Source organism: Lethenteron reissneri, chromosome 68 (assembly GCF_015708825.2).
Source record: "Lethenteron reissneri isolate LAM-NWPU_2019-01 chromosome 68, ASM1570882v1, whole genome shotgun sequence".
Lineage (NCBI taxonomy): Eukaryota > Metazoa > Chordata > Hyperoartia > Petromyzontiformes > Petromyzontidae > Lethenteron > Lethenteron reissneri.
Window position 1 is genome coordinate 1,447,803 of NC_083846.1, and position 21,011 is coordinate 1,468,813.

The window sequence follows — 21,011 nt, forward strand, 5'->3', positions numbered from 1 at the left end:
GAGTGGAGGAGTAGGTGGTGATGGGTGGGACACGTGGTGGGCAGAGTGGAGGAGTAGGTGGTGATGGGTGGGACACGTGGTGGGCAGAGTGGAGGAGTAGGTGGTGATGGGTGGGACACGTGGTGGGCAGAGTGGAGGAGTAGGTGGTGATGGGTGGGACACGTGGTGGGCAGAGTGGAGCAGGAGGTGGTGATGGGTGGGACACGTGGTGGGCAGAGTGGAGGCAGGAGGTGGTGATGGGTGGGACACGTGGTGGGCAGAGTGGAGGAGGAGGTGGTGATGGGTGGGACACGTGGTGGGCAGAGTGGAGCAGGAGGTGGTGATGGGTGGGACACGTGGTGGGCAGAGTGGAGGAGTAGGTGGTGATGGGTGGGACACGTGGTGGGCAGAGTGGGGGAGGAGGTAGTGATGGGTGGGATACGTGGTGTGCAGAGTGGAGGAGGAGGTAGTGATGGGTGGGACACGTGGTGGGCAGAGTGGAGGAGGAGGTAGTGATGGGTGGGACACGTGGTGGGCAGAGGGGTGAGATGTTGTAAGCAACTTGGAGATTTGTGGAGGAGGAGGATTTAGGCGAAGCAACTTTGGAGGTTCACGATCAGAATCTTTATTTTTCTTGGGGGAATCCGAATATCCATGAAGCTCTTTTTCCACATGTTCAGTTGGGGTTGTTCAGCCCGTTACAAGTTAGGCTTGGCGATAGGAGCCTGGGAGCTTGTGATGGGTGGGATGGATGGTGGTGGTGGTGATATCAGAGTTGGTCCGACCCCAATGTAGGTCATCACTCCAGCAACCGAATGAACTTAAAGCAGGGAGGGGGTGTGGAATCTTTTATCTGCCAAGGGCCATTTGGATATTTATAACATCAATCGCGGGCCATACAAAATTATCAACTTAAAAATGCGCCTGTTATGTTTGGTCAAACGTTTAATTAACTCACCCCTAATGTGATGGCTGGAACTGCTTCTCTTTGGTGAGGCGTGTGATGTTAGCTGCTGGTGTTGATGATGTTGCTACTCGCAACTGCTTTTCCAGCTTTGCTCCGAGATTTATTGAATTTCGAGTCACGCCTGCGGTTGCCTTGGCAGGGCCACACCAAATGATTTCGCGGGCCGGACGTTCATGCATGACAATGATGATGACAACGATGGTCAGTTAAAATATATTTCTATTTCTTACGTTTGAATACCCAGGAAAGAATCACAGTCTGATGGCTCATTTTCAAGAGGGTCCTACCAACTTATTTTAGCTAGCAGTGAGTGGTGGTCAGTGATTGCTGTAGCGAATCTAATTCCTATCCAGTGCTTGGCTATCATCACCCGTGACCTACTGCTGGATAGCGCGCGCTTGAGTTGATTTCGTGGTTCAAACATTCATTGGCCCTCGTGTGTTGTTGGTTTTATCACTAATAATTTTATTTTGGGGGGGTGGAAGGTGGTGAGCGATGTGTGAACTGTGGCTATCTATGTTTAAAATCAGGCATCCCTGGGAAATGTAAAAACAAAATCATAGAAGGATCACAAAAATCAGCAGGATTACAAAAATCAAAACAGAATCACAAAAATCATCAGGATTACAAAAATCATAGAAGGACTACAAAAATCATAGGACTACAAAAATCATAGAAGGACTACAAAAATCAAAGCAGGATCACAAAAATCATAGAAGGATCACAAAAATCATCAGGATCACAAAAATCATAGGACTACAAAAATCAAAGCAGGATCACAAAAATCATGATCACAAAGTGAATTATTCATCTGGAGAGCAAAAACGGCATTGCTTGAACAATTTCCAGAATTGGATTTGGGGGTCAGTAATGTTTAGAATTTTTAATTGAGTACCTTTTTCATAATTTTGTAATGTTTGTAAATGTAGTAGTTGTTTTAGTATTTTTGTTGTAAATCTTTTTGTAATTGTCAGTAAAAAAAATCGTAATTTCCCCCGTCAAAAGTTCGAGAGTAAAACACAAACTAACCAGAACAAAGTTGAACAAAAAAGTACGAATTGAAAAAAAAAGTTTGAACCAGAAATGTTGCAACGGCCAACACGGGTGACCGGTCGGTCCGGTTTGCGCACGCAACTTTCTGGAAAAGAATGATGATTTTTTAAATTATTATTTAAATTATACCGCGAAGTTTATTTTTTAGACATTTCTCTCCCTCGACACGAATTGTGGCAAGAAATCACTTTCTCCCACATGTGCGTACCACCACCACCACCAATTCAACGTCGCCGCATATCCGCCCTGCCCAATTATTATAGCCGCCCAGTAGCACCACAAGCAAACTCGACACACACACACGTGTACTGCTGCCCCCTTTTTCAAGCGAAAACAATCATAGTACATCCAGTAGCAACATCCAGCACCCAAGTGCTGTACTAACTCAACCAAAGTAAATTCTATTTCACATCCCAAACAATCCTTGACCACTTCTCCTAGATTCTTAGATCGACTCAATTTTTATATGAGTACCTGGTGCAGTGTAGTAAAAAAAAAACCATCAGTGCTGGGAAGACAAAGGCGGCCGGGCGTGGTGCTGGCCACACACCCCATCGTGTGCTGCTCCGGCCTTCATAGGTGCTGCTACCCACTGACAGCACTTGCCCCAACAGTCTGTTGAGGCTATACGGGGGATCTTTGTCTCGTTCATAGGTGTTGTTGCTGCTACCCGCTGACAGCACTTGCCCCAACAGTCTGTTGAGGCTATACGGGTGATTGTCTCGTTCATAGGTGTTGTTGCTGCTACCCGCTGACAGCACTTACCCCAACAGTCTGTTGAGGCTATACGGGTGATCTTTGTATACGTGTACGCATGTGTTTGCCCCAACAGCCTTTTCACGTGTCTTCCTGGGGCATCTTTATCCATGTGCGTGGTGTGGGTGGGAGAGACATTCTGCAGACCTGGCCATTGTGTGCCTGCACCACGGCATGCGAGAGCCATACCTCTGCAGGTCTGCCGCATCGTCTGCAATTACCACCGGGTAGCATGCAGACACCACAATGATGATGCACCAATTATAGTGGCACGCCAATTGTGCACGTGCGTGTGTGCGGTGTTCAGGCCCTTTGTGTGTCTCGCTTTTTTTTTTTACACTGGGTGCAATTGTGAACAACAGCCATATCAGATATTTCGTAACATCTAAATCGGCATCACCATTGGGTTCAGCTCGGTCCCCACGAGGCATGTGTGTACACGTGTGTGTGTGCGTACACGTGTGTGTGTGTGCGTACACGTGTGTGCGTGCGTACACGTGTGTGCGTGCGTACACGTGTGTGTGTGCGTACACGTGTGTGTACACGTGTGTGTACACGTGTGTGTGCGTACACGTGTGTGTGCGTACACGTGTGTGTGTGTGTGTGTGTACACGTGTGTGTGCGTATGTAGGGAGCGGTAGTGTAGCGGTTAGCGCTACGTACCTGGTGACCCGAGTTCAATTCCCCGAATTCGAACCGCGTTGTTTGATCGGCATCGCGCTCGCTGAAGGTGAATGCCTTCAGGGAAGTCGTGTACGTAACTGCGCACAATTCTGAGTCACTTATAACCACTTATTGCTGATTATGGACTCAGACTATTGTCCTATCATCTCATAGAGTCCCTGGCACGTAATAAAATGCTACACAGTGGCAGTGGGGGTCGCAAAATGCCGATTTATTACGAATAAACCCCAATGATCCGATCGTACTTCACCACGCTGGTTGGCACGGGTTGGTGAAGGTGAGGAGGCCGTAGACCTTGAGTAGCCCTGACTTTGTGAGCCTCTTGAATTAACACCGAACCCTTTGGCAGCCTTGGCCTGGCTCTGTGAGCCTCTTGAATTAACACCGAACCCTTTGGCAGCCTCTGTGAGCCACAGCGATTAACATCGGGCCCAGTGGCGTAGTAGCGTTGGCATGGGCCCTGGCTCAAGGAATTAAATGACCCCCACCATATTTAAATCCCTTGGGGCCCCCCTCCCTCCAGCCCCATGGTCTCCCCCGGTGCAGTTGCACCGCCTGCACACTCTCCAGCTCCGCCACCGAGGACGCGGGCGACATCTGGGCAGCACGGTGCCTCTGCCTGTCGCCCGTTGCGTGTGCCGTCGCTCGGTCACGCTCGCACTTGGTGGGAGGAAATCCTCGGCCTGAGAATAATCCACGGTGCCGCTAGCCTGCGGTGGCTCCGTAGGGCTCGGAGGCATCTTGAGCCGTCGCCGCCGCCGAGAGCATGGGCTCGAGTCCGGGTTGCAACCGCCAGGGCTTGAACCGGGCTCTCGTGCTCGCTCTCGGAGGCGCTTTCCGCAGGCAATTGCAGGGCTGCACCTTTACCCTGGCTGTGTCTTATCAAAACCGACAGTAGCGTAATTGAGACGCCGTGGCAGCTGCGAGTGGGCGAGCGAGCAGGCGAGTGGGCGGGCGAGCTACCGAGTGAGTCGCCGTGTCTCTGCGTGTGCCGTCCCATTGCTCCCCGCAGCGGTCGGGCGAAACGTCTCGTGGGTTTGCGCTGGGACTCTTCGTGCCGCGTTCGGTTTTCCACCGCGGCGCGTTGTCCAGCGGTGAGCGAGCGGGCGGGGACGGGGGGAGGGGAGGATGTGTGTTTACCGCAGAGGATGTTTGGCACTCCAAACAATCTTTTAAATCTGTCTTTCCGAGAGACGTGGCAGGGGGGGAAATCTGCGTTGCCAAAAAAAGACGGACGGGAGATGTTGCGTGGCGATTTTTTTTGTTCGTTGAGATTTTTTTGTCTTTTCCCACAATCCTGATCCAACTGGAGACGATAGAAGCCTCGTCGTGACCTTAAACGTACGTCCGTGACCCTAGCGGAGGGAGCAGTTGAGCGTCCGCTGTGCGTTGAAGATAATGTCCCGTAGAAGGTGAGGTCACGGAACTGCTGCCGAGTTCTTCTTCGGGTGACCGCTTGACCACGCACAAAATAACGCGCCAACTGCTGATGAATCGTTAGCGTCGCCGTGGAGAAATTCGACTAAGTGACTTGGCGTGGGTTAGGGACACTGCGCGTCTGCCCATCCACGGCCAGCTATCGATATGGTCCTCGCAGCTCAGTCGAGGCGATGTATTTTTTTTAATTCCCAAAGCTGCAATTCTAAGAGGTGGACAACAGTTGATGCGTTGGGGGTATTTTTTTGTTGTTGTTGTTATTCATATTCTTAGGTTTTTTTCGGTAAAGTCACGTAGGTAAAAATTAAAATGAATAAAAGTAAAATAAAATAAAAATCACGACGTTTCGGAGGCAACACAAGCTTCCGTCTTCAGATGGAACAGTCACAGCACGATTTAAATTTTTTACCTACGTGACTTTACCGAAAAAACCTAAGAATATGAATCCTTGAAGTCACGAAAGCTTCAAATCTAGAATTAGTTGTTGTTCAGTCGTTTGGTGGCCGAGCTGAGACCGCCAGCTGCCCCACGTGCAACTCAGAGAGACGAGAATGAGTGCAGCGCTCGGAGATCCGAGCAGATGAATCGTTAGCGTCGCCATGGAGAAATTCGACTAAGTAACTCAGCGTGGATCCGAGCGCTGCATCAACACGGTCGCAGGAGAATGGCCCCTGGGATGGGGACTTCACAGAACTACTGCTGAGACCTCTTCAAGTGACATCTTCTCCACAGTAGTGCTGGTGGTGGAGCTGCCGCGGGTTTTCCCCGCGCGCTCTGCTGGAGACTTCTCTTGTGGCTCCGTGAAGTGAACACTTTTCGTTTTGGCTCTTTAGGGAAAGTCGCTTAGAAAGAAAATAATTACGTTCTTCCAAAGAGTGCTGAATTAGAGAGACAAAACACAGACACGTGTCTGTCTGTGTGTCTCCGTGTCTGTGTTTCGTCTCTCAAATTTAGCAATCTTTGGAAGAACGTAATCAACCAGGTAGGGCGTTGACTGTTATGTTAGCCGACTCTGTGTGTTGTATTGCGTTATATTCCTGAGTTTACTCGGTTTGTTTTCTCTCATTCATTCATAGCCGATGATGGTTGTTTGTGTCGCAATCGAAACGTCGTATTCTATCATTTAATTTATTTTCTGTCTGTGTGACTTTGCCGAAGGAACCAAAAAGTAATTCCTGCAGTCACGAAAGCTCCAAATCAAGTTCCAACACTTCCCCTGAATTCTTTTAAACCGTCTTAGGAATATCTTGATTTAAAGCTTTCGTGACTGCAGGGATTAATCTTCGTGGTTCTTTCGGTAAAGTCACGTAGAATGGAAATAATAAAATAATAAAAATAAAACATTATTAAATAATTCTCACGACGTGTCATTCAGAATGCCATTCAGACGACGGCTGCTTGCGTTGTGGCCGAAACGTCGTGAGAATGATTAAAAAATGTTTTATTTTTATTATTTTATTATTTCCATTCTACGTGACTTTACCGAAAGAACCAAGAAGACGTCTTAGTTAAGTTGCTCAAAGAAGCAGAGGAGACGACCCCCGACAAGTTGTGCTTTTAAACCGTCACAGCTAGCAGAGGCCCCGGTGGCTTTGAGGTCAGTGATGCTGAGCCGGTACCGTCTGGATCCCAGGGTTCCGATCCGGGTTACGTCCGCCCGGCCGCAGCGTTTAAACCGGATTCTCAAGTGCAGTCAGTTGATGGTCTCAGCCCAGTGACTTGCATAGAGACCCACAGACTCACACAGAGACACGTCGATTTACAGAGAGACCCATAGATTCGCATAGAGACCCATAGACTCGCACAGAGACACGTCGATTTACAGAGAGACCCATAGACTTGCACAGGGACCCATAGACCTGCACAGGGACCATAGACTTACAGTCCAACTTCCACTGAGTTGTGAGTGAACTGGGCTCTCAAGGCGAGCGAGTTGCTGGTCTCAGCACAGTAGCTCATCGTGACTGCACAGAACAACAAAAAACCTCGCGCATTTTAAAGTTTCGCTTTCCGTGTAGCGTGGCCAAATCCCAGCTCGGGAAAATGAAAAATATCCTTGGGTTTGACCGACGCGTGACACAAATTACCGACTTTGGATGATTGAGAGCCTTTGCGTGTAATTTGGCCAAATTCCAGCGGTTGCGTGTGCAAGGTGTGTCTTCGTCCCCTGGAGTGCATCGGGAGGCCACTCGAAAGTGACACTCAGAAGTAGTTCGATGACATCAATTCCACGGGCTTTTGCCGTTCCCACACAACGCGACAGGGACAAAGATCAGCCCCCCTCCATCCCCGTATAGCCTCAGCAGGCTGTCGGGGCAAGTGCTGTTAGCGAGAAGCAGCGCCGACAAAGGCCGGCACGGCGCACGAGGGGCTGGGTGGCCAGCACCACGCCCGGCCGCCTTTGTCTCCCCAGCGGCGATGTTTACCACACACCGCACCGGGAACTCATTTGAGGCTGAGCCGACGCCGGACCGGTTCGGATAATCGTCACCGGTGTCGGTGACCGTGGGTGGGAATCGAATCTCGGGGTCGCCGGTTCCGCAACGCGTCAAACCGCCGTGCCACCGCTCCCTCCGCTGTCGCACAACGACGCGCACACACAGTGGTGCACCGCTCGCTTTGCTTTGTCACAGGTCCTCCTAATCGATGTTTCATCATCTCGTACGCGACTGCCGTGGCGCAACGCTGCTGTAAGCCGGGGGAGGGCGGTGGCGGTGGCTACGGTGGCGGTGGCTACGGTGGCGGTGGCTACGGTGGCTGCGGTGGCGGTGGCTACGGTGGCTACGGTGGCGGTGGCTACGGTGGCGGTGCGTAAGATAACTCAGGAGAGAGAATCCGCGCTAGAGTTGGCCCGCGGGACGTTTTTGTTTTGCTCGTGTGCGGCATCGTGCCCCGACCTGCCCCTCCCGTCTCGGCCCCCTTCTCGTTCCCACGCCGGGCGTGCGGCGGCCGCGTGACGGGCCGCGTGGCGGTTGACGCCGTGCGGCGGTTTTTAGTGCGCCGCTGTTGAATTTGAAGCCCGCCCCCGAGCCGAATGGCTCGACGAAGACAAACAGGGTCCCCCCACCGCTCACCCGCCCACCCACCCACCCACACGTCTAGCCACCCACCCACCTAGCCACCCACCTACCCGCCTTCCCACTCACCCATCCGCCCACCTACCCGCCCACCCACCCACCCACCTTCATCCAGCAGTGGAACGACCAAGGGGGCTGTAGGTTGCCGATGTTTCTATATAAAAAAAAAACACAGAGCTGTGTAAAGCCCAGGCAGCTGGGACCCCCCCCACTCCACCATCTCGCACCCCCTGGGGCTTCACGGCCCTCTGCCAAATGCTGGGGGAAAAAACGAAGCAAATATTTCAAATTGCCACCTCGAGGAGGCAGTGAAATACTGCGGCGGGCCACGAAAGTTGACACCTTGAGAAGGAAGAGCGGAGCGGTCCCTCATCCCGGGGGGGGGGCGGGGGAGAGGAGGGACATGCACGCCCTTGCCTGCCATGGGAGCGTGGAATTTCCACCGCCGGTTGTCGTGTTCGGAGTTTGAGCGGCGGGGACACGTGCGTGCTCTCTCCTCTACCTCGTGGCGTCCTCGTCGGGAAGCGATGCGCCAGCCGATTCGTCTCTCCGGCCCCGTCTTGTTATCGCGCGAGGAAGTGGAACGTCAACAACTGGGGGGGGGGGGGGGGGGGGGGGGTGCGGAGGAAGCTTCGGAAGCGAGTGAGGCGCTTCGTCGGATGCGGATTGAACTTTAGATCGTTCAGCGGCGCCCCTCCTTAAACTCCTTCCCTTCCTCTCTCAACGCTCACCTCTTCGCCATCGCACCATTGCCTTCCCTCCTACCCTCCCCTACCCACCCCTCTACCGTGACCCCCTACCCCTCCCTGTTCCCTACCTACCGCCTATCGTGCTCCCACCCATTGCTAACCCCCCCCCTCTGCACGCTCCTTCCGTCTAAATAATTTCCGTGTTCCGTTTTTTAAAAAGTCATTTCGCAGCGTCCCTTGGATCATTTCGAAGCACGCGTGTGAGATGTGTTTCGGGCTGCCTGCCGCTACAGAAGAAGGGCTCGTGAAGGCCGGGACACGGTTTGGGGGGGGGGGTGCAGGCCAAAACCACGCCCGTGTGCCGCCTTTGTCTCCCCGGTACTGACGTTGTTTTGTTTGTTGCACGCAGCACCAGGTCGTCTTGTGAGGCTGGGTGGGAGCGGGAATCGAACTCGGGATCCGCCGGGTTCTTATCGCGATGCGCTAACCGCTGCCACCACCGTTCTCGCTCACGAACTCCGCGCTCACGAACTCGGCACGCGCACACTCATTCATTCTCGGCTGCAGGCGCCACGTGCTGACACACGCTCTCATGCACAAAGACAAAGAGCCCCCATGTAGCCTTAACAGACTGTTGAGGCAACTGCTGTTAGCGAGCGCCTATGGAGGCGAGAACGGCACGCAAGGTGGTGGGTGGCCAGCACCACGCCCGGCCGCCTTTGTCTCTCCAGTGGCGATGTTTACGACACACCAGGTACTCGTTTGAGGCCGAGTAGACTTAGGGGAGGCCCAGGAACGTTTCAGATAATCGTCACCGGTGTTTGCCGTGAGCCCGAATCGACGTCGGGTCACCAGGTTCTCCCGCGCACACACACGTGCTCACACGCTCGTACACACACGCGCTCACACGCTCGCACACACACACACACTCGCACACACACACGCTCACACATACACGCGCTCACACGCTCGTACACACACGCGCTCACACGCTCGCACACACACACTCGCACACACACACGCTCACATGCTCGCACACACACGCGCTCACATGCTCGCACACACACGCGCTCACACGCTCGCACACACACGCGCTCGCACACGCTCGCACACACGCTCGCACACGCTCGCACACACGCGCGCTCACACGCTCGCACACACGCGCGCTCACACGCTCGCACACACGCGCGCTCGCACACACGCGCGCTCGCACACACACGCGCTCACACGCGCTCACACGCTCGCACACACGCACTCACACGATCGCACACACATACTTAGCCGCAGGCATCGCACTGTTACACACCCACAAATACGCTCACTCGCATGCACATATTCACATGTGTTCACGGCTGCAAAGTAACACGCATGCTCGTACAAAGCCAAAGATCACCCGTATAGCCTTCAACACACGTTTGGGGCAAATGCTGTTTAAAGGCCGGCACGGCACACGAGGGGGTGGGTGGCCAGGACCACGCCCGGCCGTCTTTGTCTCCCCAGCGGCGATGTTTACTACGCACCGCACCAAGTACTCATTTTAGGGGAGGAGGCCCAGGACCGGTTGAGATAATCGTCACCGGTGTTGACCGTGAGCGGGATCGAACGTGAGTCGCCAGGTTCGTAGCGCAGCGTAGCGCTAACCACTACACTACCGCTCCCCATGCTCATCTACACACGCTGTCACACACACACACTCTGTCACACACACACGTGCGCACACACACACGTGCGCACACACGCACGCTGTCACACACGCGCGCACGCACACACGCTGTCACACATGCGCGCACGCACACACGCTGTCACACGTGCTCACACGCAAACGCTGTCACACACTCTGTCACACACACACGGGCGCACACACACACGTAGTCACCCACACGTGCGCACACACGTGCTCACACACAAACGCTGTCACACACTCTGTCACACACACACGTGCGCACACACACGTTATCACACACACACGTGCTCACACACACACGCTGTCACACACACACACGGGCGCACACACACACACACACGCTCGCACTTGGCCGTAGGCGTCTCGCCACTCTGCCACACGTGACGTGGAACAGCCCTCGCCCTGCGGCCCAAGCGGGATAGAGAGCATCGCAACAAACGCCACGTGAATAATTGATGGCCCCCTACCCCAGCCCACCTGTCCCCCCACCCCCCCCCCCGGCGTGGCCACACGTCTCTCCCCCCCCCCCACCACCTCCTCCCCACTTAGTACCGATCCCACTTCTTACAACGGCGCCAAATCTCCCGGCGATCATTTTAGGTCGCGGGTCTCTTGTCTTGATCGACGGAAGTCCACAGAGTTTGCAAGTCGCTTGCCACCGGGGGGGGGGGGGGGGGGGGGGCCGTGCCAGCGCTGCTCTAAGCCACTGGGTTCAGCGTTCCAATTCAAGAGGCTCATAGAGCCAGACTAAGGGTTCATTGTTAATTCAGGAGGCCCACGGAGCCAGGCTTCAGCCGCCGAAGGGGGCTCGCTGTTAATTCAGGATGCTCGTAGGAGCCAGGCTGAGGCCGCCAAAGGGTTCGTTGTTAATTCAGGAGGCCCACGGAGCCAGGCTTTGGCCGCCGAAGGGGGCTCGCTGTTAATTCAGGATGCTCGTAGGAGCCAGGCCGAGGCTGCTTAAAGGGTTCGGCGTTAATCCGAGAGGCTCGTGCCGGTCTCCCCCGTACACACGGCGGTGGCTTTCCGCTCGGCAAACGCACAGCCCCGCCTGGCCCGGTGGTGGCGGTGGTGGCGGCGGCAGTGGTGGTGGTGGCGGCGGCGGTGGTGGTGATGGTGGCGGTGGTGGTGGCGGCGGCAGCGGTGGCGGTGGTGGCAGCAACAGCTGCAGCTGCTGAAATATTCACGGTGCCCTGCGGGGCGAGGGTGTTTGGGAGCTGGGGGGGGGGGTGGTGTTCACAATGAGTCGTTACGTCGCCGCCACCGCCGTCGTCATCACGGGCGCCACGGTGGCGAGGAGATGTTAACTCCCTCGCCTGGTATGCATGGGGTCACGAGTCCGATCTCGACCCTGACGCCTGCTGCTGTGTAGTTGGAGTTTGCGTCTCACTCTCTCTCTCCCCGTGGTCGCGTGGATTTTTCTCCGGGTCCTCCTCCGGTTTTTCCCCCTCCGCGTGTTTAAGAATCGGCATCAGGCGTTCTAGAGAGTATTCGGCGGAGCTGTGTATCGTCTGCGGCCAGGTCGATTCTGAAAAGGAGCCGCATTGCTCAGCGCGCCTTGACTGGTAAAGTAAAAACAGTTTCGTTTGTAATATTTTAACCGCCCCATCCCCATTACTAACAATATTTTTGAGTAACCTTCTGACGATGCTGGTCGTCGCTAGCAGCGGAAGTTCGTAGCCCTCCGTGCTCAACGCGCGTGGATCGTTCGGCGATGCCACGATCGTGGCGGTGCTGACAAAGCGGTGACTATCGGCCGCGTTGAGTTCGCCGCAAGCGACGGCTTCGTGGATGCCGCTGCGTCGTCCCCGTTCCGTGCTTTCTCGCTCGCGCCGACGATTTGGCTGAACCGGTCCTCCGGACTCCCCTAGGTCGACTGGGCATTCACACGAGTACTTGCCCGGTGCAGTGGCTAAACATCGTGTGCGCGTGTGCGTATCTGTGTGTGTGAGTGGGGAGCGATCGTGCAGCGGTTAGCGTTCTGCGCTACGAACCCGGCGACCCGGGTTCGTTTCCCGCTCACGGCCAACAGCGGTGACGATTATCTGAACCGGTTCTGGGCCTCCCCTAGGTCGACTCGGCCTCAAATATTTACCTGGTGCGGTGCGTAAATACATCGCCACTGCTGGCCACCCACGCCTCTGGTTTCTCCAGGAGGGTCGTGCCAAGTGTTCAGAGTGGGGAGGAGGTGGGGCGGGCGGTGGTTGTGGCTGCCGCGGCTGGTGCGGCGCGATCCGGATTTGAGTGAATCGGCGTCGAAGGCAGCGCGGTGAAGCGGTCGCGTCGCCGTCGGTTGCCCGGCGGATCGACGCTCTGACGTCGTGGGGCGGTGGGGCGGTGGGGCGGTGGGGCGGGGTCAACCGCTGCCACGGGGAGAGGCTTGGGAGCAGCAGCGCAAACTCGGTGTGCACGAGAACGTCCACACGCAAGCGAATCGGCGATGCGGTGATCGTGACGACGGTGACGACGGTGATGGTGACGATGATGCGGTGATCGTGACGACGGTGACGACGGTCACGGTGACGATGATGCGGTGATCGTGACGACGGTGACGATGATGACGATGACGATGGTGTTGGTATCGACGGTGTTGGTGGTGATGACGATGGTGCCATACACGGCGCGTGGTTTGCGATTGTGCGGTGACGCGTGCGTGCGTCTTCTGTTTGTTGCAGTCACAACGATGGGACCACGAGCTTTGATCACCCGCTAGGCGAGCAGGCTGGCGACACCGCCGTGCTGCTACTGACCAATCAGTGAGTGGCACGCACACACACACACACACACGCGCACACACGCACATACGCACGCGCACACACACGCACACACACGCACACACGCACACACACACGCGCACACACGCACATACAAACACACGCACGCACACACGCACGCACACACGCACATACACATACGCGCACACGCACACACACGCACATACGCACGCACACACGCATACACATACACACACGCACACACACACACACACGCACGTGCCCACCCACCACACTGAATGAGTACGCGTGCGCTCTTCCGGCCTTCATGGGTGCCCGCTAACAGCACTTGCCCCAACAGTCTGCTGTGGCTATAGGTGGGGGGGAGGGGGGTGGTGGGATCTTTGTTGTGAGTCAGTGTCCGTGTGTGGGGAGCGGTGGCACAGCGGTTAGCATGCTGCGCTACCAACCCGGCGACCCCAGTTCGATTCCCACTCGTGGGCAACGTCGTCGATAACCGAACCGGACCAGCTGGGCACCTTCCCCCTAGGTCGACTCAGCCTCAAATGAGTAGCTGGTGCAGTGTGTTAAACATCAACATTGTGGAGTCAGAGGCGACTGGGCGTGGTGCTGGCCAGCAGCACTTGCCCCAACCGTCTGTTAAGGTTACACGGTGGGCGGGGGATCTTTGTCTTTATTTACGTCTTCTGTTTGCTTTATGGCTGTCACTTTATTTTATTTGTTTTACTTTTGTCGATTTGATGGCCCTAGGTCGTCACTCTTGTAAATGAGACACCCACTAATTCATCCACCCACTCACCCACACACTCACCCACCCACCCAACCACTCACCCACCCACTCACTCACCCACTAATTCACCCACCCACTCATCCACCCACTCACCCACCCACTCATCCACCCACTCACCCACCCACTCACCCACCCACTCACCCACTCATCCACCCACTCATTCACTCACTCATCCACCCACTCATTCACTCACTCATCCACTCACCCACCCACTCACCCACCCACTCACCCACTCACCTACCCACTCATACACCCACTCATCCACCCACTCACCCACCCACTCATACACTCACCTACCCACCCGCTCACTCACCCACTCACCCACCCACCCGCTCACCCACCCGCTCACCCACCCACTCATACACTCACCTACCCACCCGCTCACTCACCCACTCACCCACCCACCCGCTCACCCACCCGCTCACCCACCCGCTCACCCACCCACTCACCCACCCACCCACCCACTCACCCAGTCGTTCAGTCACCCACCCACTCACTCGGTCGATTGCTCATTCACTCGCCCACTCACTCAGTCGCTCACTCTTGCGAACGAGTTCTCCGCCTTGTCACACAGAATCAACTTGAAACTTGGCGGCGACGATGACCCCCGTGTTGACGTCGGTATAACGCAACGTCTCCCCCAGGATTTCCGAATCGTCACAACCACAACAACAGCAGCCGCCGCAACAGCAACAACAGTTCTATCATCATCAGCAGCAGCAGCAGCATCAGCACCACCATCATCATCAGCAGCAGCAGTCGTCCACCCCGCCCCCGGTCCCGCGACACCAATCCCATCACTACCAGCAGCAGCAGCAGCATCAGCAGCAGCATCATCTCCTGCACCCTCACCACTACCAGCAGTATCAGCAGCACCAACATCATCATCAGCAGCAGCAGCATCAGCTGGGCGGAGGCAGCGGCGGAGGAGGAGGAGGGGAGGAGGAGGCGCTGCTGGTGGTGTGTGACGCGGCGCCCGCTCGCCCGGTCAGCGTGTCCAGCGGGAGCTCCGCCACCAACGCCGCCGCCGCCGCCATGTCCGGCCACCCGGCAGGGGGCGAGCACGACGGGGGGGGCGCCCCCCCCAGCCCCGTGCCTAAGGTGCGTACGTGCGTGTGTGTGTACGTGCGTGTGTACGTGCATTTGTACGTGCGTGTGTGTATGTGTGCGTGTTTGTACGTGTGTGTGTACGTCTGTGTGTATGTGCGTGTGTGTACGTGTGTATGTGTGGGCGTGTGTGTGGGGAGCGGTGGTGTAGCGGTTAGCGCGCTGCGCTACGAACCCGGCAACCCGGGTTCGATTCCAGCTCACGGCCGACACCACTGACGATTATCTGAACCGGTCCTGGGCCTCCCTTAGGTCGACTCAGCCTCAAACGCGTACCCGGTGCGGTGTGTAAACATCGCCACTGCGGAGACAAAGGCGGTCAGGTGTGGTGCTGACCACCCACCCCCTCGTGTGCCGTGCCGGCCTTCTTAGGTGCTACTCGCTGACTATACAGATCTCCGTAGAGTCAGTGAAGGCTATACGGGGACTCTGTCGTAGTTACAGCTGTGTGTGTGTGTGTGTGTCAGCCGATTAATCTCTGGGTGCGGTTGAGGGATGGCTCCCTCGCGGTCGCCCACTCTGCGTGTGCTGATAATCTGGTAATTGACACTCTGGGAGTCGTTTAACTCATCTGCCGAACCTGGAGCATGCCACTCGGCGGGTGTGGGGGGCGGTGGATTGCTTCACTCTTCTGTCAAATCGCCCGATGCTGATGGTCGATGTAATTACCAGCGTAGCGTCATACTGAGATTGTAAATGTTGTGGATTTACTCTCCAATACACCGGTGGGCTGAAGTAGTACACTACTACACTATACACTACACGATACACTACTATACACTATACACTACACACCACTATACACTACACTATACACGACACTATACACTACACTATACACTACACTACACACTACACTACACTATACACGACACTATACACTACACACTACACTACACTATATACGTAACTAATTGGCGTTTATTTACGTGACAAATCCCTCACTAATTGGCTGTGTCGGGCGGTGGAGGGTTACGACACGACATTTATTCTTACGCGATCGGACCCAAAAACCTTGATTATGAATGATATTGCGAAAGTTTCCTACGCGTGAAACGAACAACCCCGGCCTGCCTCTACGCTGCACCCCATCACGCGCTCCGCCCCCACTGCACTCTGTGCCAGCGAGGGATGCTGCTCCCACTTAGAGGGTGGAGGAGTTTCCACACCTGGGCGGTGTGCAGAGGTCGCAAACGGGTTATGATTCCTTACCCGTACCCGGCCGCACCAGGGTCGCAAACGGGTACCCGTACCCGTACCTGGCCGGGTACGGGTAGCTGGGTATCGGGTAGGGTACGGGTATCGGGTACCCGGTTGCGACCTCTGGCGGTGTGCCTCTCTCAACGCCTCCGCTTTGGCAGCGGAAGCGCCCTGGCTCTACACCGTTAGAGCGGCATTGTCTTTTCACCAGGTCGCGTAACGCTGCACGCGGGAGATGCCGTGCGATCTGGGGCTTGTCGCTCCACGGTTATGCCCTCCTCTTCTCTACGCTTGCGACAACAGGGACCCTGTTTTCGATTTAAAGCTTCTTTCGTGACTGCAGGGATTCATCTTCTTGGTTCTTTCGGTAAAGTCACGTAGAAGGGAAATAATAAAATAATAAAATAAAACATAATAAAACAATTCTCACGACGTTTCGGCCACAACGCAAGCAGCCGTCCTCAGGTGAAGAACAGGTCTGTCGAGAAGACAGTCTGAATAAAACACCACCAGGCTTGGAGCGTCTATTTAAGCTGGGTTGGAGGGGGAAGAGCGCCTTGACAAAATAATTTGCATATCAAGAGGAATTTAGCATATTTGTCTTTCCGACAGACCTGTTCTTCACCTGAGGACGGCTGCTTGCGTTGTGGCCGAAACGTCGTGAGAATTGTTTTAGTATGTTTTATTTTTATTATTTTATAATTTCCCTTGTACGTGACTTTACCGAAAGAACCAAGAAGATGAACAGAGACCCTGTTTTCGCAAGCGTGCTTGCGCCGGTTGGAAACATTCAGGCCTGGCCCCCGCCTACGACCTGTCACGGTTTTAATCGGGCCGGATTGTGCGATGAGCACGCTGGCTGGGTCACGTAGCCCGCGTGTCCGGCCACCGCACCCCTCCCAGGCATCTTACAATTTGTTGGATGGAGGGGGGCTGAACGGACGCAGCACGCGCTCGAGCGGGGATGGGCCCATGTGTTGCCAAAGGATTTGAAGCTAGCGGCGTGAAGATCGGCCTCTGCGGAGGAGGCTCGTTAAGGACGCTACCGGACAGTGCCGGGCTAGGTGCGCTCTGACACTGCTGGGCAGTTGGAGGCAGTAGCCCGCCAGCAACAGCGGAGGGCAGAGGAGTGACGCTTGCAACAACGAGCGCAGCGCCGGGCGGCTAAAACACAGCGAGGGGGGCTCGGTGGGGAAGCCCTCATCTAGCAGTGGATCGGAGAGAGGGCTGCACGTGTACGTGCGTGTGCGATCGTGTGGTGGTGGTGGTGGTGGTGGTGACGGAACGTTCTGCGTGTGACGCAGAACGCCAAGGGCTCCAGGAAGCTGCAGAACTTTGGCAAACGCTCGCACTCCATCCGGCGGAACCCCAACGCGCCCGTCATGATCCGGGGTTGGCTTCACAAACAGGTGGGGTGGGATTCGCTGACATGGAGACCCACAAACTCATCACAGAGACGCATAGACTCACACAGAGACCCGCAGACTCGCATAGAGACCCATAGACTCACAGAGACCCGCAGACTCATCACACAGAGACCCACCGACTTACACAGAGATCCACAGATCCATCACACAGAGATCCCATAGACTCGCACAGAGACCCATAGATTCATCACACAGAGGCCCACAGACTCATCACACAGAACCACCGACTCACACAGAGATCCATAGATTCATCACACAGAGACCCATAGACTCGCACAGAGACCCGCAGACTCGCATAGAGACCCACAGACTCACAGAGACCCATAGACTCATCACACAGAGACTCAGACTCACACAGAGACCCACAGACTCACACAGAGACCCACAGACTCACACAGAGACCCACAGACTCACACAGAGACCCACAGACTCACACAGAGACCCACAGACTCACACAGAGACCCACAGACTCGCGTAGAGGAGTCTCGTCCTAACGCAGCGGCTGTGTGGCTGTCGGCACCGCAGGACAGCACGGGGATGAAGCTGTGGAAGAAGCGTTGGTTCGTGCTGTCCGACTTCTGCCTGTTCTACTACAAAGGTGAGCGGTGCACTCTGACCCCTGACCTCTCAACCCCAGCCCTTACCACCTCGGCCCCGATCGTCGTCGTTACCCCGGTTGCTTGTGACGTGCCGGGAGCCGAGTCGCTTGGGCCGCGACGTCCGACGTTCCGCCCCGCGCCACGGAACCTCCCCGGCAACGGGCTCGCTGTCCCCACCCCCCCCCCTGGCCTCCCACCCACGCTGACTCCGCCCCTCCCCCCCACCCGCCCCGTGGCCCCCCGCCGTGGTGGAGCGCAGACGACAAGGAGGAGGGTGTCCTGGGCAGCATCTCCCTGCCCAGCTTCCAGGTGAATCCGGTGGAAGCCGGCGATAAAATCAACCGCAAGTTCGCCTTCAAGGTACGGTGGGCCTAGTGGACGGGCCTAGCGGGCGGGTGAGCAGCCCTCCGCAAAGCTGGAACACGCGCAGCAGCGGTTAGCACGCTGCGCCGATCCGCGAACCCTGCGAGCCGAGTTTCGATTCCCGCTCGCGGTCAACAATCGGTGACGGATACCCGAACCGGTCCTGGACCTCCCGCCTAGGTCGACTCCGCCCTAAATGAGTACCACGGTGCGGTGTGTAAACATCGCCACTTGGGAGACAAAGGCGGCCGGGCGTGGTGCCGGCCACCCGCCCCCTCGTGTGCCGGGATGCCCCCTTCCGCTCGCGTCACGGTGAAGTACAGTCACCGAGACAACGACCACGGCACGTGGGGTGTGGCGGTGGGGGGGGGGCGCCTTTCATCCCGCGGCAGATTGACGAACGCCCGCACACTCTCATTGCGATTGTCATCACAACAATAATATTTCGATTCAAAGCTTTCGTGACTGCAGGGATTCATCTTCTTGGTTCTTTCGGTAAAGTCACGTAGAAGGGAAGTAATAAAATAAAAAAAATATTTTTAATTTTATGTTTTATTTTTATTATTGTATTACTTCCCTTCTACGTGACTTTACCGAAAGAACCAAGAAGAACAATAATATTCACCATCGTTTTAAGTGGCCGCTGGTCACGTGTGGTTTGTGTTCTCGGATGCGGCATGCCAGTGTACGTGTGGTGTGCTCGCCGTTGCACGGAAGCGGGGGTTTGTTTCTCTTTCTTACTAACGGACGAATCGTCTTTGTTCGGCTCGCTAACTTTTCGACCGCCCGCCCACTAACGGATTTCCCTGCCGCGCGCTCACTAACACCTTGCTCAGGTGGGCAGGGTGGGGGGCTCGGGTGGAGGGTGCGGGGGGGTGCGACAGCTTGCCCGCCATGCCGCTCACGCTGTCCCCTCGCTCACGTAGCGCGTGTGGTATTCACGTGTGTGTGTGTGTGGTATTAGTGTGTGTGGGTGTGGTATTAGTGTGTATGTGTATGGTATTAGTGTGTGTGTGTGGTATTAATGAGTGTGTGTGTGGTATTAATGTATGTGTGGTATTAATGTGTGTGTGTGTGGTATTAATGTGTGTGATATTAATGTGTGTGGTATTAATGTGTGTGTGTGTGTGGTATTAATGTGTGTGTGGTATTCACGTGTGTGGTATTAATGTGTGTGTGTGTGTGGTATTAATGTGTGTGTGTGTGTGGTATTAATGTGTGTGTGGACTTTGAGAAATCCTGGATAGCTCCATCCCCCCCGCCACACGTCTAGACTGTTATAACGATCGGCGTTGCGCGTTGTTCGCAAAGCGACGCTGCGTCTCGGCGTTGTGTCGCGGTAGTAACGGCACGGCGCGTCGCCCGCGTTTGACCACCGTGGCGACGTCGTTTTGCCCCCGAGTTTGAGAAACCGCCGCTGTGCGGTTAGACGACGCGGGGGGGCCTGGGTGCGATGGGGGGCCTGGGTGCGATGGGGGGCCTGGGTGCGATGGGGGGCCTGGGTGCGATGGGGGGCCTGGGTGTGATGGGGGGGCTGGGTGCGATGGGGGCCTGGCTGGCTACTTGTGCGCGCATCACCGTCGTCGATGTGTTGCCGACCCTGCGTCCTGGTGTCCCCCCCCCCCCCCTCCTGTCCGTGCCGCGTGACCTCCTGGGAACTCTGGGAACTCTGGCTGTTGGCTCTCTCCTCCTCCTCCTCTCCGTGCCTCTCTGGGGGTCTTCTCGGCTGGGCCGCCGCTCCTTTAACAACCCCTCCGGCCTTGCGAGCCGCTCGCTCGCAAGGCGGCTTGGCTCGCCGGACAAAGGTACGCGCCCGCACGGTCGGGCTCGGGGTCGCGTGGAGTCGGGGATGGAGGGGGTGGGGTGGTGGGGGATTCCTGCCGCGTTTGTTTTTGGCCCAAATCAGCTCCTCGGCTTTTCGGATGAAAATGTCCGTGCGTTCGCCGAGGGCGTGTTGGGATAACGAGCGTTGGATCTCGTGAGCGGTTGTGGGATGCCACCTTCCGCCTGGCGGATGCGCCGCTCTCTCTCGTCTCCAACGGAGTTGAAACCGGCGGCGATTTGTTTTTTCGAAGGCGGAAATTATTGACGTGTGCCATACGTCGATTTAAAAAAAAAACGTTTAGAAAACGTGGTTAAAAGCCGACGGGAGTAAATGCTCGCGTCGAATTTTATGTTTTTAAACGAGTTAACCTGCGTGTTATCGCACGGGGCTAAAACTAAAAAAAAAGCAAAGCTGAGCTACTCCGGAGGAAGCTGTTGGCCAATCAGGTTGGGGGGCAGGGACCCCCCCTGAGGAAGAGACTCGCTGGGCCGAGGCTTTCCAGAGCGGTGAAGTATGGTCAAACAACCCCCGTGGCTGACACGGCATGGGGAGGCCTTCATCCAGCAGTGGATTGGCAAACGAGCAGTAGATAACAATGGCTATTATTACGGTCTTTCATTGAATCAATTACATTGATAAACG

General features: G+C 55.8%; 1 protein-coding gene across 11 annotated transcripts in view; it reads left to right on the plus strand.

Moving 5' to 3' along the window:
• The window catches only part of LOC133360411 (pleckstrin homology domain-containing family A member 7-like), a 150,385-nt gene that overhangs the window by 103,069 nt on the left and 26,305 nt on the right, over window positions 1–21,011 (plus strand). For 9 of the 11 annotated variants that reach the window (XM_061579118.1, XM_061579114.1, XM_061579119.1 and 6 more), the window contains 5 exons: window positions 12,999–13,079; window positions 14,493–14,949; window positions 17,460–17,564; window positions 18,108–18,180; window positions 18,441–18,541. In XM_061579118.1, the coding sequence (XP_061435102.1) occupies window positions 12,999–13,079; window positions 14,493–14,949; window positions 17,460–17,564; window positions 18,108–18,180; window positions 18,441–18,541 (817 nt within the window). Of the gene's footprint in view, window positions 1–7,579; window positions 7,684–12,998; window positions 13,080–14,492; window positions 14,950–17,459; window positions 17,565–18,107; window positions 18,181–18,440; window positions 18,542–20,096; window positions 20,350–21,011 lie in introns of those variants that run through there. The other 2 variants (XM_061579124.1, XM_061579126.1) reach the window with 2 other exon arrangements.